Raw genomic sequence first — 15,022 nt, 5'->3', positions numbered from 1 at the left:
TTTCCCCCCCCCCCCCCCTGCTTTAGGGTTGTTTGCAAATGTGGGCTCTGTGGTTCAGAAAAGCAAGCTCTTAGTGAATGGGAACGACACACAGGCTCCAAAATTAAGAATTGGAGGACCAGTATTAGGGTGAAAGATTCCATGCTACCACTAGAACAATGGGTTTGTACAGAATCTTTTGAGCTTTTTTCTTTGTAAATATTTCTTCTTTCTTTTATGGGTAGGTTTGCATCTCTAGATGGTTACATGCTGCTGTACTTCTAAACGCATATTACTTGCATTTAGAAAGAATAATCATGAAAAATGGTTTCTTACAATCATCATCAATTGAACATTAGAGCAGTTTTTCAATACCTTCTTCTTTTCTTCTTATATACTTTCGATATTGATTTGTATGTATCTCCAATATGCTCTTGGACTTTGCAGATGATGCAGATAGCAGATTATCATGCACATGCTGTTTCTACTAAACCTCCCAAGCGACCTTTGATTAAAGAGCGAAAGCAGAAGTTGCTTGCTTTCTTGCAAGGTATGTTGCTATTACAACCTGATCAGTATGTTATCTTGAGCTGCACTGTGTGAATTTCTCACTGTTCATGGACGTTTTATTATCATTTTCATGACAGAGAGATATGAGCCTGTTTATGCAAAGTGGACAACAGAACGTTGTGCTGTATGTAGATGGGTAGAAGATTGGGACTACAACAAGATTATTATCTGTAACAGGTACTGAGACAATTCAACTGGGATTCTACTTAGCATTCACAGAATCCTATGTGTCAGTGGAAATGTTTGGTGCTAAAGACACCAGGCAACTTTGAACTGTATTTTAGACACGTTCCTGACACTTTGAGAAATCTCTATCTAATTCTAAAGCTACAAAGCTATCTTAGTCAGGAAAGAAGATTATGGAGTCATTTGAATAATTTAAATACTATGAACTCATTAGGAATTCGTTCTTGCTGCAATTATCTGCTTTCATTTACAATTGCATGATGCAGTTTGCTGAATAAAATTTGATCCCTAAGAAAAGAAAAGAATGTCCTGCTTATATATTGACTAATTAGAGCAAGGCATTTTTTTATTGGCCGGAGATTTCATTCTAATATTTAATGTCATTATTTATGCATCTGTCAGATGTCAGATAGCTGTTCATCAAGAATGTTATGGAGCAAGAAACGTGCAGGATTTCACTTCCTGGGTTTGCAAAGCATGTGAAACACCAGACATTAAGAGGGAGTGTTGCCTTTGCCCTGTAAAAGGTTTGTTTTTTGGCCAGCCTGCAGGGAAACTCTCTTTTCATCTTGGGTTTGAGCCAGTTACAAATAGAGGTTGCTTTTAATTATTTGATCATAGCTTGCTTCTGCATAAAGTGGTTTAAAGTGAATTCTTTGAGTGCTATTTTTCCAAAAAAAAAAAATTACTATGTACTGATTTTTTTATTGAAATCATATGAGAATTTCTGCAGTTGCTTTTGATTGCAGGTTGTGATTTTATTTCTTTGATCTTATGTCTGTTTTCTCAATTTTTCTTAGGTGGTGCTCTAAAGCCTACTGACGTTGAGACATTATGGGTTCATGTTACATGTGCATGGTTTCGACCTGAAGTCTCGTTTGCAAGTGATGAAAAGATGGAACCTGCTCTTGGGATTTTAAGCATCCCATCAAATTCTTTTGTAAAGGTAGAATATTCGTTCTGATAATCAATGAATTAGAGCTACTCAAGTTTAACTTGTAAGAACCTCATGCATTTCATACTTGACCTAGGAATCCATGTTAGAAGTTTAATTAGCATCATGTGAGGGCTGGTGGCTTTGAAGCAATATCCAACTTTATGCGGTGAATAGTTGAAGTTGGTCTTTCTGCATTCAATATTTTTGGCATTTTTTTTTTTTTTTTTGCTTGAGCTATGTGCCTGCTTTATTTTTCTCATTCCTCATTTTATTCAATGAATGTATTGAATCGTGAATTGTGAGATCTTTTGCACATCTGAAAACATAACTGATGAAACTGGAATGTGCTTTTTTGGAACTCCAGATTTGTGTTATTTGTAAACAAATTCATGGCTCGTGTACTCAATGTTGCAAGTGTTCCACTTATTACCATGCAATGTGTGCTTCAAGGGCAGGGTATCGCATGGAGGTGAGTTGCTCTTGCTCACTTACTGTCTGGCTAGAAGTACTTGCTGCATACACCTGTTTTACCTTAGGCATGTAAAAAGACAAAAAACAAATAACACAGGTCAAGCCTCTTTTTGTTAAATTATCGCATTCTAAATCGCAGTTGCACTGCCTGGAGAAAAATGGGAGACAGACAACAAAAATGATTTCCTATTGTGCATATCACAGGTACAGAGTCCTTATATTTTATGATTAAACCAACAGCATTCTCCTTCCAATAATTCTATTTTCAGAGTTAATTTGCTTATTAAAGCCTCTGTTGACCTTCATATTTGTCAAGAAACATATTCTAATAACTTTGTGTTTTCTTTCATGGTGCAGGGCTCCAAATCTGGACACAGTATTGATTATACAGACTCCTCTAGGAGTGTTCTCTGCCAAAAACCTTGTTCAAAATAAGAAAAGGGCTGGTACGAGGTTAATTTCATCTAATAGAACAAAACTTGAAGAGGTGTCAACCGAAGAAGCTGCTGAATCTGAGTCACTCTCTGCTGTTAGGTGTCGGGTCTTCAAAAGAGTGAACAACAACAAGAAGGTACCTGAACAAGAGTTTCGCTACCTATCACTTCTATTATGCGTGGATATATCTTCCTTCCTTCCCTACTTTTTTTCATAAGGATTGTTGATGCATTTAATAAACACAAGAAGGCTAGTTCATTCGCCCAAATTGTAGCTGGTGCAGCTATAGTATTTTCTGGGTGCTTTTGGAGGGACGTGGGGTTGGGGATAATTGTCCATCAGATTCTAAGGGTTGTTTGGTGGGCTGATAAGTGATTGATCCTATCTCATGAGTTTGGAGGCTCCATATCATATGGCTCTTTTGCCCATACTTCCTAGAAGCAGGCACATTTATTCATTTTTTTATGAAGGGGATCATACAACGAATAAAGCACAAAAATAATCCATGACGTGAGAAAATCACAAGTTCAACAACTGGAGCAGAGATAATTAGCTAGATTCGTTTCTTTGTAAAAAAATTCACAAGTTATGGAGTGAAACTCATCATGTCCATATGCTTAACAAAGTACTTGATTGCTGTTAAAAAGAGTGAACAAACGATAATGTAATTATCGAAACCAAATATTGGTACGTGGTCGAATTGTTCAATATCAAATTTATGCTAGAAATATATTCTGGGGCTCTATGTGTTGGTATAGTTACGAGTTGCAGGTTAGCAAATAATATGCCATAACTTGTAGACTTTTTTTTTTTAATGGATATGAGTTTTTTTTTTCAACACCAATAGCTGTTAGAGTTTAGATTTTCAAACAAAAATATGAGTTAAGCTCTATTCTGATAAGTTGTGGGCTGTTCGTTCACAAGCTCTATGTAATGATCCATATTATACAACGAATTTACAATTGTTATGGTTTATCCTTCATATAGTAACAGAATTGATATACCTCATATACTGATGGTACATGAATTAACAAAGCTTTTTATTTTGAATTTTCCAATTGATTGCTACAATAAATGTTCTTAGGTCTTGAGATCAAATCTATCCTCACTTTATTATTTTTTGTTTTTTTTTTTCCGCTAGCGAACAGAAGAAGAAGCCATTTCCCATCGATTGACCAGACCTTGTCATCATCCTTTGGGAGAGATACAAAGTTTGAATGCATTTAGGGTAAAGTTTCTTTATCCTAGCTTTCAGTATTATATAAGATTTGTTGTCTTCTCATCTTTTTTGACGTGGAAAACGAGAGACAAAGCTTGTAGTGATGTGCTTGGTTTATTCTTCACCAGGTGGTAGAGGAGCCTCAAAGTTTTTCTTCTTTCAGAGAGAGGCTTTACTACTTACAGGCGAGTCTCCATCTTTCTGTTAATATAATTACTTTCTAGATTGCCTTCTAACCATCTATTGGGTGTGCATATGATCTCAGAAAACTGAAAATGACCGAGTTTGTTTCGGGAGGTCCGGAATACATGGATGGGGCCTCTTTGCACGAAGAAACATTCAAGAAGGAGAAATGGTATGGATAATTGTCATGTATGAGAAAACCTTGATCATTGGATACGTCTTATGAAATGCAACTCTGCAGTTTCACAAATGAATTGCATGTCTATCATCATCAAAACTGAAATACAATCCATCACCGGTACATGATTGTCTCCAGGTTCTTGAGTATCGTGGTGAACAAGTGAGAGGCAGTATTGCCGATCTTAGGGAGGCACGCTACCGATTAGAAGGCAAAGACTGCTATGTGAGTTATTTTCTTCCTTTACACACTTCATACTAAGTAAAGGATGATGGAAGCTGTTTGGTTGTTAGAGAAACCCTAGACTGCTTAAGATCATACTAGTTTTCAATATATTGAAAGCAGTCTTCTGAGTTGAACTTGCTTTCCACCCCTTCCCCGCTTTGGTTCCTCAGAATACTGCTAACGCAGTTTCTTGCCTCTTTTTTAGAGCTAAACTATGGTCTGATTTTCTGTTGCAGCTTTTCAAGATAAGTGAAGAGGTAGTGGTAGATGCTACTGATAAAGGAAACATAGCACGCTTGATAAACCATTCTGTGAGTCACTCTTTTTCTGCTCTCTGTCCTTTAATATTCACGTAGTTCATTTCTGCAATGTATGCGTGAATCATCAAGAAGATTCTTCCATCGGTGTAAATGATTGGATATTGTGAAATACTCTATTACAAGGTCCACAACTTTCATGGAACAATAACATCTTTCTCTAGGCTGTGAGTTGGGACACTCTAGTTTGTGATTGATTTCACATAAAACATATCTAATTTCTCAACGTAAGTATATTTCATCTCTTCTAATCATGATGTAATTTACTTGCATCTGTTCCAGTGCATGCCCAATTGCTATGCAAGGATCATGAGTGTGGGTGATAATGAAAGTCGGATTGTCCTCATTGCGAAGACAAATGTATCTGCCGGTGACGAGCTAACGTCTCTCTCTCTCTCTCTGTCTCTGTTGGAGCTCATAAATTTTAAACTGTTCAATTGCTCAGTATTTGTTGTTGTATGTGGCAGGTATGATTATTTGTTTGATCCTAACGAGCCTGATGAATTCAAAGTTCCGTGTTTATGTAAAGCTCCAAATTGCAGGAAGTACATGAATTAGGATACAAACACATCAGCCATTGTTACTCCGCAAGGAGCACTAACCCAGTCCCATGCCGGCGGGATCTTACAGTCATACTGAATTTGTAATTATTTTTATGCAAAGGGAAAATTATAATTTTTTGTTTTTTGTTTTTGGCATACTCTGAGCTTTAATAAAAGTTATAGGTTTGCCTGCCGTTTTAGTTCAGGCATTGTGTAAATTTACTGACACAATTTCGTATAGTTAAAAAAGCTAATCAATTATATGATTATGTTAATCAGAAAGCTTTGCACCATAATCTGATTTTTACATCTGCTCGTCATCAATTATACAATATCGTAAAGATGAAAAAAGCATCCTATAATGGGTTGGACACGAGATGGTGAGCATTTTTGGGAATGCGATTTAGCAAGTATTTTTTAAAAATTAATATTTGTTTAGAATTTTTAAATTGTTTTAATACACAACTCCTACTACAATTCTAAATAATTTATCCTTGTTTCATGAACTATCACTCGTATTCTAAATAATTTATCTTTGTTTCATGAACCATCACTCGTAGGGCTTTAGTTCATAACAAATCCAGCTCGAGGGACTAACCTAGAAGAGCTTAGGTTATTAGTTTTTCGTGCTCTGTTCTTTATTCGTTGGTATGGACCGGTTCAATTTGACAAGATCAGCCAGGTGTATATATATACATTATTCAACTTGAAACTGAATCGAATGCTGAAAAGAACCCGTGCAGGCTCAATGGAAGTGATTAAAAGTTCAATGTGCAGATGCAATCAGATTGTAAAACAGATCAACCTTCCGGAATCAGTATACATGAAAGATAAATTACCTGATGCAACACTTGTATGGAAGTCAAACATGTGATCGTCAAAGCACAGCGAAGGCAAACCAGAAGAACTTGAAGAAAAAAGCATGGAGTTGCAAGCATGCGGCAGATGATATGAAGGGCACGCAAACCCCCTATCCAGGGAAAACCAAAGGGCAGATTTCCTTTTATTTCCTTGATAAAAAGAGAAGCAACAAAAATTGGAAAAGCAAACGATAACTAAAAACGCATTAAAAACGCATTAAAGAACATAGAGAAATTGTCTCAACGTGTACTTTCAGGAGAATGATGTATCCGACTTAAAATTACCGACTCAGACTCATTTGACCCAGGCATCAAAGCCCCGGATGCCTTGGGAGAATCATCCGAAAAAAATAAAGGACCACACATTGTATCACCAGACCCCTGCCCTTCTTCACCACATTGCAAAGAATTATCATCTAAACCTTTAGCAGGTGAAATGGTAGCAGCTTCTGGTGCATAATCAGGGTTTGGGAGGCTTCCCACCACACCTGAATTGACTGGCTCGGATGGCACCTCATCAATCTTATTACCACTATAAATTTCCACGGGCTTTTCCACACAATCTTGTTGAACGAGAGCTTGATCAGGCAATTCCTGAGAGGAGGTGCAAGCATGAGCATCTTCCTTCAGGCTAGGAGCGGAAACAAGCTCTTCCGGTATCTCACGGGTATCAGCAATTGCAACCTCTTCAGCTGTCTTCTGATCTAAACTCAATACTGGAACGTCTGGCATTTCTTCATTCTGATTTAACTCTAGCTCCACTGCTCTGTGCACATCATTAATAGGATCTGGCATTTCTTCATTCTGATTTAAAACTAGCTCCTCTGCTTTGTGCACATCATTAATAGGTTCATCCTTCACTTTGGACGTTGAAATAGCATCTATTTTTCCACCATTAACAATTGGCAGGCCACTCAAACCTACTCTCTGCTTCTTGTAGTATTCTATGGCTCTCTGTGAGCAAGGAAACAGAATGTCAGAGCGAAAGAATTGGCACTTCAGAATTAATCTAAAAACTATTCTAAAGCATAATATGAAAAATAAAGTTAAGAACAAATCAATACTGTTTGCAGTTAGAACCAGGGTGGGAATGACAATGAGATGCAAATATAGCATTACAAAACAAAAACATTTGTCTCCCCCTCACAGTTGAGGAAGTGAAGCCCAAATCCAACCGATCAGCCTTTATACATAGTCCAGTCCTTTGTTTATTACCCTACATCCCACATCTTTCCCCCGTGTTATCAAATCTCAATTGAAACAAGCATTTCCCTCGTTGCTACAGGCAAAATATGTCATATAGCTGAAGGAAATTTCTGTCCATGAACAATAATTATGCACGGGCTGGAAAAGAAAAAAAAAAAGATGTAGGAATTGTAGTTAGCAGCAAATTATAAGTAGGCATTGCAAGCTGCAAAATCTCATCAACTACATGCCTATACAATCTTCGCTTTCACTTGCCATGAAGGAAATCCTAGTAATTTCCAAAAGGGCAAAAAATAACAATCACCATGCTGCTTCAAATGACCCCAATTTGGTCAATGACTGATTTATCAACAAGAACAATTATGAACCTGGGCCTCAAAACAGAGAATTAATCACAAAGAATTAGCTATATAATCCTAATGATTTACCTGAAAAACAGAATCTTTTACAGCAGGAAGAAGTGAGAGACTGAAAATGGAATCAGAACTTTTCGGTACTGCTCTTGCACCATCCTGTCACATCAAAATAACATAAAGAACATTAAAAACAGAATAAGGTACGAATACACATATATGCGGGCGCATGAAAGATGGAGAGTCTACCTTTAAATTTACAAGCATTACAATATCTTCATCTGCATTTGCACTCTGCTCCATGCTTAGCAAACTCATACACTGGCTATACAACTCTGGACTAGCAAGTTCTGTTGAAATGTCCAGCTTAGAAAGATAAGCACGGGCAAAATGAAAACTGTCGTCACTACTTTGCGTTCTAGAAGGATCAGGCATCTTCTCATGGGTAGTTTTAGACATGAATTTTGAAGGTTCTTTTGCTGAAGCAACAGCTAATTTTGTTTCAACATTTTCTGCTTGGACCATTTGATGAATGTTTTCATTTTGCAACAGGTGACCTGCTTGTCCAGCCAGAACATTCTCCAGAGGTGCCTGCATTGGAAAATCCTCCTTCACAGAAGTTGCTGGCAAGTCCATATTCAAATCGCCATTTTGTGCTTTCCACATGTCCGTGCCAGTTTCCCATCCCTGACCATTCAACTGATGCCTATTCTGATCCCATTCTTGCCCAAATGCATGTGTTTCATCCCTAAACACACCATTATTTCCATCCCATCCATGCATGGGAGAAGGTCCTGATCCATCCATCATATTATGCCACCCAAGTGGGCGCAAATGACCAGAGAACCTGTCAGCATCAGGTATACGGTAAGGAATCCCAGAGTGATTAATTTCCATTGAAGGCCTGGCACTGAACAGCGGAGGAGATGGAAAATGAGGCATCATTGCTTGAAAACCTCCATGAGCTGGTCCATGTTGGAAAGGCATGTAGCCATTTGGCATTGGTGAAGACCAGTTTGGGGTACCTCTCCAAGCATTTCCTTGGCCTCTTCCCAGACTGGGATCGCCGCCTCTCTTGTAGCGGGTGTTACCTCTACTATCTTCTTCTAGTGAACCCATAAAAGACGGGCTGCCACCTCCACCCCTGAAGATGGATGGAGGAATCAAAGAACTGTTCTGATTAGTTCTATTATAAAAGGATGAATCAGCTGGAGTTGAATCATCTGCTAGAGGCTTCTCCAATGGTAAATCCCGACCTAGCCTGTCTTCAGCAGAAGGCAAATTTCTAGCACTGATGGAACCACTTCTCCTCCTCGCTGATTCTTCAATGTCAAGACTCCATCTGACACCAGTTCTGTTTGCATATCTGTGCTCAAGGCTTGATGAAGGAGATCTGTCAACCAAGCCCCGGGGTGAAGCTCTAGAACTTGAAGACCTCTCAATTGACAACTCCCCTACATTGCCATCATCCATTTTAATAGGTTTATCAGATGACCTATGCTTGGAAGCTCTCTCTGATGTTGCTGAAAAATCAGCGGCCTCTCTTGAAGAAATTGCTTTTGACCTCTGTTTGGTCACAGCATCCCTGTACTTCAAATCGTCTGCTTTGAAATGCCTATAATAGAACAAATAAAAACCATCATCATCTTCCAGTTCAACTCAAGAAACTACCAAGGGCATTAAAACGCAATATAAATTCATCTTGAACATTGAAGCAGGTTCCATATTAAAATGATTTAATTAGGAGATTAATTTTAGAAATAGATCAATGGATGAATGCAAGGTCACTTGTGCACTGAACCACAACAATTCCCATAGTTCAAACCTGTTGATATAAGAAATTTTTAACTGAATAAGTCGGGTTTTGACCTTTCTACTGGTATTATATTCCCTTCCGGACTGGGACAGCAAAGAATATTGATAGTTCATAGTTCATGATATCAGCCCCGCAAACACGAATCAAACTGTATATGCAGGAGACAGTGAATAGACTTCAGTGAAAAGACATTTTTAAATGTTTTGTAAGAAGGATGCACCTTAACAATGCTGCAAGGAATACCATATGAAAAGACAATGACAGTAGATCGAAGACCGCAACCCAGTCATGTGGTTTCTCAAAATGATAAGAGGATAATATTCAAAGAGACGGGTTCTTTGATATACACAAAACCAATCTACCCACTACTGAAAGTGAGAAGCAAATGACTGCAACTGAAAACAAAACATTCACCTATACAGCATGAACCCTAGGCCTTCACAGAAAGATCAAGATATATTTGTTATATTGTTTCATCTGCATTTCTTTCATATGTATTAGTGACATGAATATGACTGAAATAATAGTCCTGCAATCAATCACCAATAAATTGATCTTCAGATTTGTAACAAGTGAAGCAGAGAAGCAGTTGTCATAAACTTAAGAAATCATTAACTTAACTGAAGAACTAGTAGTCATATATAAACCCTACTTTTGAAGCAGAAATAAAGCACATGTCTGAAAGTTTACAATTTCCACAAGATAAAATATCAATTTGGAAAGATTATTCATACAGCATCCCAGCATTTTTTTTTCACTAATTTAGAAAATATATGTAGTTACCTGTGCTCTTCAACAGCTCCATGTGAACTGGCATCCGGGGAAGTCCTCCGCCTGTTGCTGCTAGCATTATTGTCTAGATGGGCTTGACGTGATTGAGATCTTCCCCTGTCATCTGACTCAACTCTCCCACTGCTCAAAGATTTCTTTTCCACGTCAGGATAAGGTGCTTTTGTACCTTTGGATTTAGCATCATTATAATGATCACGATCCTCAGGAGATCTTTTCCTTCCCCTGCTATCTTTGTATCTGGCACTACAATCATCTATATGTGACCCATCATAGTCAAGATTACGGCCATGGTCTCTGTCACGGTCTCGTTCCCTATCTTGGTCCCGATTTCGATCCCGATCCCAATCATGATCTTGGTCACAATCACGATCCCGGTCTCGATCATGTTCTCGCTCCCGATCCCTATCACGATTACGATCACGGTCTCTGTCTCTTTCACGGTCATGATCACGATCACTGTCTTGTGGCTTAGATTTCTTCCGAGCTTCTGAAGCATCCTTCTCATCCCTTAGGTGCTTCTCTTCAGACCTGTTGTTAACATAATCTCTGGCACCACGCTCATCTCTTTGCTTATCATCTCCATGCCTATTTTCCCTGTCCATGACCTCATGGTACTTGTCTTTATATCGATCATCCTTGTACTTCTCATCCTTTGGTTTTTCTTCCTTAACATCTTCCCTTGAGGATAATCGCTTTCCATTAGTGTCTCCAATATCATCATGATGCTTATCCCCATCAGCAGAGTCATCTTTCTTTCTCCTAATTCTTCTATCAGACCGGTTCTCTGATTCAGGACTTCGCAGTTGATCATTTGCTTCCACAAGACATAAATCAACAGGTAAGCTGGATGTTCAGAAAGAGGAGCCAAGATAAAATAAATAAAAAAGGCAGATTAAATAAACAGGACCATCATATCCCAACTGCAGGGAGTGTTCAGCCAGCTAAAGGAAAACAATAAGGCTGCTTGTGTGTAAAGAGGAAAGGGGGACTAGAAATAAATAAATAATCAAATATATACTACCACAAAAGCTTGAATAATGGAAACAGGTAGCAAGCCCCAGGGTAGACACATAGACAACATAATGTACGAATTGATCATCTGCCTAGCAATATATCTCATTTAGACAATATAAGTAATATTAAAATAAGTGACTGCATAAAGCCTTGCATTATACAACCATCCAACACCCAATGCAAGATTGCCAACAACATTCACTACATAATTAAAAAAATAAAAATGGTTGCAATGACAGCTTCACTAATATAATATATCCAACAAAATAGCACAGAGATATAGCCATATCATGTTCTCCTCCCAAAATTACTTTAGTTCCATTCTGAACATCCTCTTTGAATAGAGGATAGGAAAGTCATTGCAACAAAACAACTTGTAAGGCAATTTGAAACCCATGTGAAGAGTACTGTGACATTGCAATGCCAGGATACATTGGCATACAGATTTATACAGGAAACAAAGTCAAAATACAGGAAAATTTCATATGGTTCCAAAATCTTAATAACTAAAATAAAATGATGCTGATAACAGGTGGAGAAAGATCATAAAGAACCAACAAAATCTTTCAGTGTTACATTCAATAAACATGAGAACTTTTGCTATATTGTTCCAATCATAATGACTGTCTATCCCTTTTCAAGGGAATCTAAATGACTAAAACTTGCATGAAATGAGACTTTAGTTTCTGGATATGGAGTTGAAGGTTGCATATCAAATACACCAGAAAAACTATGCCAGTTTTTTTTTAAAAAATTGAGCAAACAGGTATATCTACAGTTATATCAAGCAATCTAATAACACCCAAAATCCTCCAGCACGTGATGAGTATTAAAGTAAAGGACTTGAGTAACTTCATCTGAAGTGGTCAAGTATCCTGACAAAGCACTCCAAGTCGGAGTGGAAGTAAATGGCCTTGATATCAAAACAAATGGCCATCAATAATATCTTCAGTGCCACATTCTATAAATAGTTGTAATTGTTTAATGTACAGTACCAGAAAATCAAACAGAATACTTTGTTTATCTTGTCTCCAAGGTAACAACATCAAATAAACAGGAAGTTTAAAAATGCTATGAATATGTGGTGGAGCATAATGGAGTGTGAAGTAATCTAATAGAAGAATGAAACAAGTACCAATCTTTCCTTCCATAACATTAAATTACACAATATTATATTCTACCAAGCATTACGTAAGGACACCAAAAGTTGATTGAAGGCAAATAACTCTGAGGCCTCAAATTCAGATAAAAGTATGGAGCATTTACAAGAAAATACCCAGATTGGACAGATACATCTGAAGTACTTGGAATATAAACCAGAAAACCGAATTGAAGATCAACCACTCAATGTTCAATGGATAACTATGTCATGGTCACCTATATTTAAGGTTACAATGAATGGGAAGCGAAGTACTGACATACTTTCTCCTATTTTCTATCATCAATTAACTATAAATCATCCACAAAAGACATGAGCATGTCACTTTTTTATCACATGGGCGTCACTCAAATCCTTGCTAATTTTTTAGTACATAAGAGTTAATTTTTAAATACATTAAAAATATCATAAACCAATTCCAGAAAATGATTAGAAATCAGCTTCATCAACTAGTAGAATCTAAATCATTTTATCCTATTGAAGACAGTTCAACAGACAAGAGTCAAGAAATGAAGGTGATTAAACAAGCACGAGAAAAAATTCAACAAAGAAAAGAAACCTTGAGGCTAAGTATTATTGAATTGAGCACTCCAAGGCCCAAAAAAACCCTAAATTTTCCCTTATTTACTTGAAAAGACAATTTCTTTCAGCAATTAATATCAATGATAAGAAGACGTACCTCTAACAATTCAAAAAAGCATTCAAATGGTAAAACAAACAGCAAACAAAATCAACACACAAATTCACAAAAAACCCACATTTAAAGAACACATTGCAACCATTACAAACCAATCCATTGTTAACTTACCAGTTTTTTCAGTAATTTGTTTTCCTCCACGCGAAAACTCTTCAACCTCACTCCTACCCTCCATTCCTTTCTTCTCCTTCTCCCTTACCCTCTCCCTTTCCCTCTCCTCCTTTCTACTACTCTCCCTATGCCTTCCCTCACTCTTCTTCTCCACACTCTCATCCCTCCTCTTACTCTTCAACTTCTCCTCGCCCCCTTTCTCCTTCCCCTTCTTCTCCCCCCTCACCTCCTCTCCACCATTCCACCTATCATTACTTTCCTCCACTCTCTCTTTTCTCCTCTTTGACGAAGAGGAGGAATATTCCTCTACATATTCCCCATTTAAAGATTCCTTATTCTCCTTCAAATCTAACTTCCTCTTCTCGCTCGAAACCCTAACACTGCTATTATTACTGACACTCTCCTCTTTCGCCGCCTTCTTCTCTTTCAAGCTCGAATCTTTCTCCGAATCTGAATACTCTCTCGAGCTATGCTTGCTCGATTTGTGTCGAGAGCTTCTCGGCATCCTTATTAAATCCTCGACTTTCCAAAAACTTCAAATTGAAACCCTGGAAAAATTGATAGACTCAACAGAAAATCGAAATTGAAAGGAAACCCTAATATTTCAAAATCATCGATTACCAATCTCTAATCGAATCCAAAACCAAACCCTAGTCTTCGAGCTCTCGAATGCTCGAGGAGTAAGTTACATGCCCTAACTAGAATTGGACAGAAGATGTTTTTATCGTAAATGAAGGCGCTGAGTGGGTAACGGAGACGACAGATCGGCGGCGGGATGGGGTTGCGAGAAAGGGATTGGAGTTTGTGAAAATTACGAGAGAACCAGGTGGTCAGAGGGTGGGTATGGAGTCGGTTAGGGATAAATGTGGAATAATCAAGGTTTATGCGAATTTATAGAGGAGAGCAAAAACGCATGTGTGTCGTGCTTTCAAACTTTTGAGGGATTTTTGGGTGTTGTTTGAAGAGAGGAGAACTTGGATTGAGATGATTTTATGCAAACTACATTCTAGTCCCTGTAGATGCTAATATTGTTTATTTTAGTTATCCTCTAGTTAGACACGTTGAACGAGTAACACGTTGAGGGACAAGTATTTATATTTCTGTATATAAAAAGTTCCACGTGAGATAATTAACAAAAATTAAAGAAATTTTCAAGGCCTCTTTTAATACTCGCATAAAAATAGATCCACCATGATAATTATTTATGGATCTTATTTTTATGTGAATAAATAAACACTGCATTGAAGGACTTAACGATAGCCATTTTTTAATTTCTTCAACTATTTAATTGAGGTTTTTAAGTGTATAATTTCAATTTTATAAATAAAAAGAACTGTGAAATGTTAATTTTCTTCATTTACTTGTAAAAATGAGACTTTTCATGGATCTCACTTTCATTAGACATAAAATAAATGTATTGGGTGTATCTAACGATCTTCTCTTTCTTTCTTTTATATATATATATATATATATAAAGGCTAAAATTAGTAAGTGTTTTATTGTAGCATAGAATATTATTTATTGTAAGTAAATTTATTATGAATTACACTATACTACTATAAATGTATTGTGAATGCTTTCACTATAAATTACACTATTAGATAAAAAACACATGGTTGGGCTAAGAGGTAAGGCATCAAGCAAGCCTTATGGGATAATTGTCCCCTAGCACTTGATCTGCTCAGCCTTGAGGCTGGGGCAAACAAAGAGCACACATGGTGCTTTGACTGCCACGCCCATAAATAGACCGCTCAAGCGCCATAAGACGCTTG

The 15,022-nt window shown here is 37.4% G+C and overlaps 2 protein-coding genes across 3 annotated transcripts in view; one reads left to right on the top strand and one right to left on the bottom strand.

Moving 5' to 3' along the window:
- Positions 1–5,511, top strand: part of LOC105125862 (histone-lysine N-methyltransferase ATX5-like) — a 9,740-nt gene extending 4,229 nt beyond the window's left edge. For both annotated transcript variants that reach the window (XM_011026508.1, XM_011026509.1), the window contains exons 9-23: positions 27–162; positions 427–529; positions 627–726; positions 1,138–1,262; positions 1,536–1,681; positions 2,037–2,141; positions 2,283–2,347; positions 2,501–2,714; positions 3,720–3,806; positions 3,926–3,982; positions 4,063–4,152; positions 4,297–4,383; positions 4,620–4,694; positions 4,983–5,083; positions 5,168–5,511. In XM_011026508.1, the coding sequence (XP_011024810.1) occupies positions 27–162; positions 427–529; positions 627–726; positions 1,138–1,262; positions 1,536–1,681; positions 2,037–2,141; positions 2,283–2,347; positions 2,501–2,714; positions 3,720–3,806; positions 3,926–3,982; positions 4,063–4,152; positions 4,297–4,383; positions 4,620–4,694; positions 4,983–5,083; positions 5,168–5,258 (1,582 nt within the window). In that variant the 3' untranslated portion in view covers positions 5,259–5,511. The remainder of the gene's footprint in view (positions 1–26; positions 163–426; positions 530–626; positions 727–1,137; positions 1,263–1,535; positions 1,682–2,036; positions 2,142–2,282; positions 2,348–2,500; positions 2,715–3,719; positions 3,807–3,925; positions 3,983–4,062; positions 4,153–4,296; positions 4,384–4,619; positions 4,695–4,982; positions 5,084–5,167) is intronic.
- Positions 5,512–6,193: 682 nt separating this feature from the next.
- On the bottom strand, positions 6,194–14,217 carry LOC105125861 (uncharacterized). Its single transcript, XM_011026507.1, has 5 exons — positions 13,251–14,217; positions 10,261–11,083; positions 7,911–9,276; positions 7,737–7,820; positions 6,194–7,056 (listed from the first exon to the last, which is right to left on the bottom strand). The coding sequence occupies exons 1-5, from the start codon at positions 13,753–13,755 to the stop codon at positions 6,343–6,345; spliced, it is 3,492 nt and encodes a 1,163-aa protein (XP_011024809.1). The 5' UTR covers positions 13,756–14,217; the 3' UTR covers positions 6,194–6,342.
- Positions 14,218–15,022: the final 805 nt, after the last annotated feature.

This window comes from Populus euphratica, unplaced genomic scaffold, assembly GCF_000495115.2.
Source record: "Populus euphratica unplaced genomic scaffold, PopEup_1.0 scaffold44.1, whole genome shotgun sequence".
In the NCBI taxonomy this organism is placed as follows: domain Eukaryota; kingdom Viridiplantae; phylum Streptophyta; class Magnoliopsida; order Malpighiales; family Salicaceae; genus Populus; species Populus euphratica.
This window is presented reverse-complemented; position numbering and strand designations above follow the sequence as displayed.

What these genes read in the sequence shown, in the direction of transcription:
- LOC105125861 (XM_011026507.1), bottom strand. Translation starts at nt 13,755, where the DNA reads ATGCCGAGAAGCTCTCGACACAAATCGAGCAAGCATAGCTCGAGAGAG. An exon ending in GGAGCTGTTGAAGAGCACAG is followed by an intron (nt 9,277 to 10,260) that starts GTAACTACATAT and finishes GTTCTATTATAG; the next exon opens with GCATTTCAAAGCAGACGATT. An exon ending in TAAAAGATTCTGTTTTTCAG is followed by an intron (nt 7,057 to 7,736) that starts GTAAATCATTAG and finishes CCTTGCTCACAG; the next exon opens with AGAGCCATAGAATACTACAA.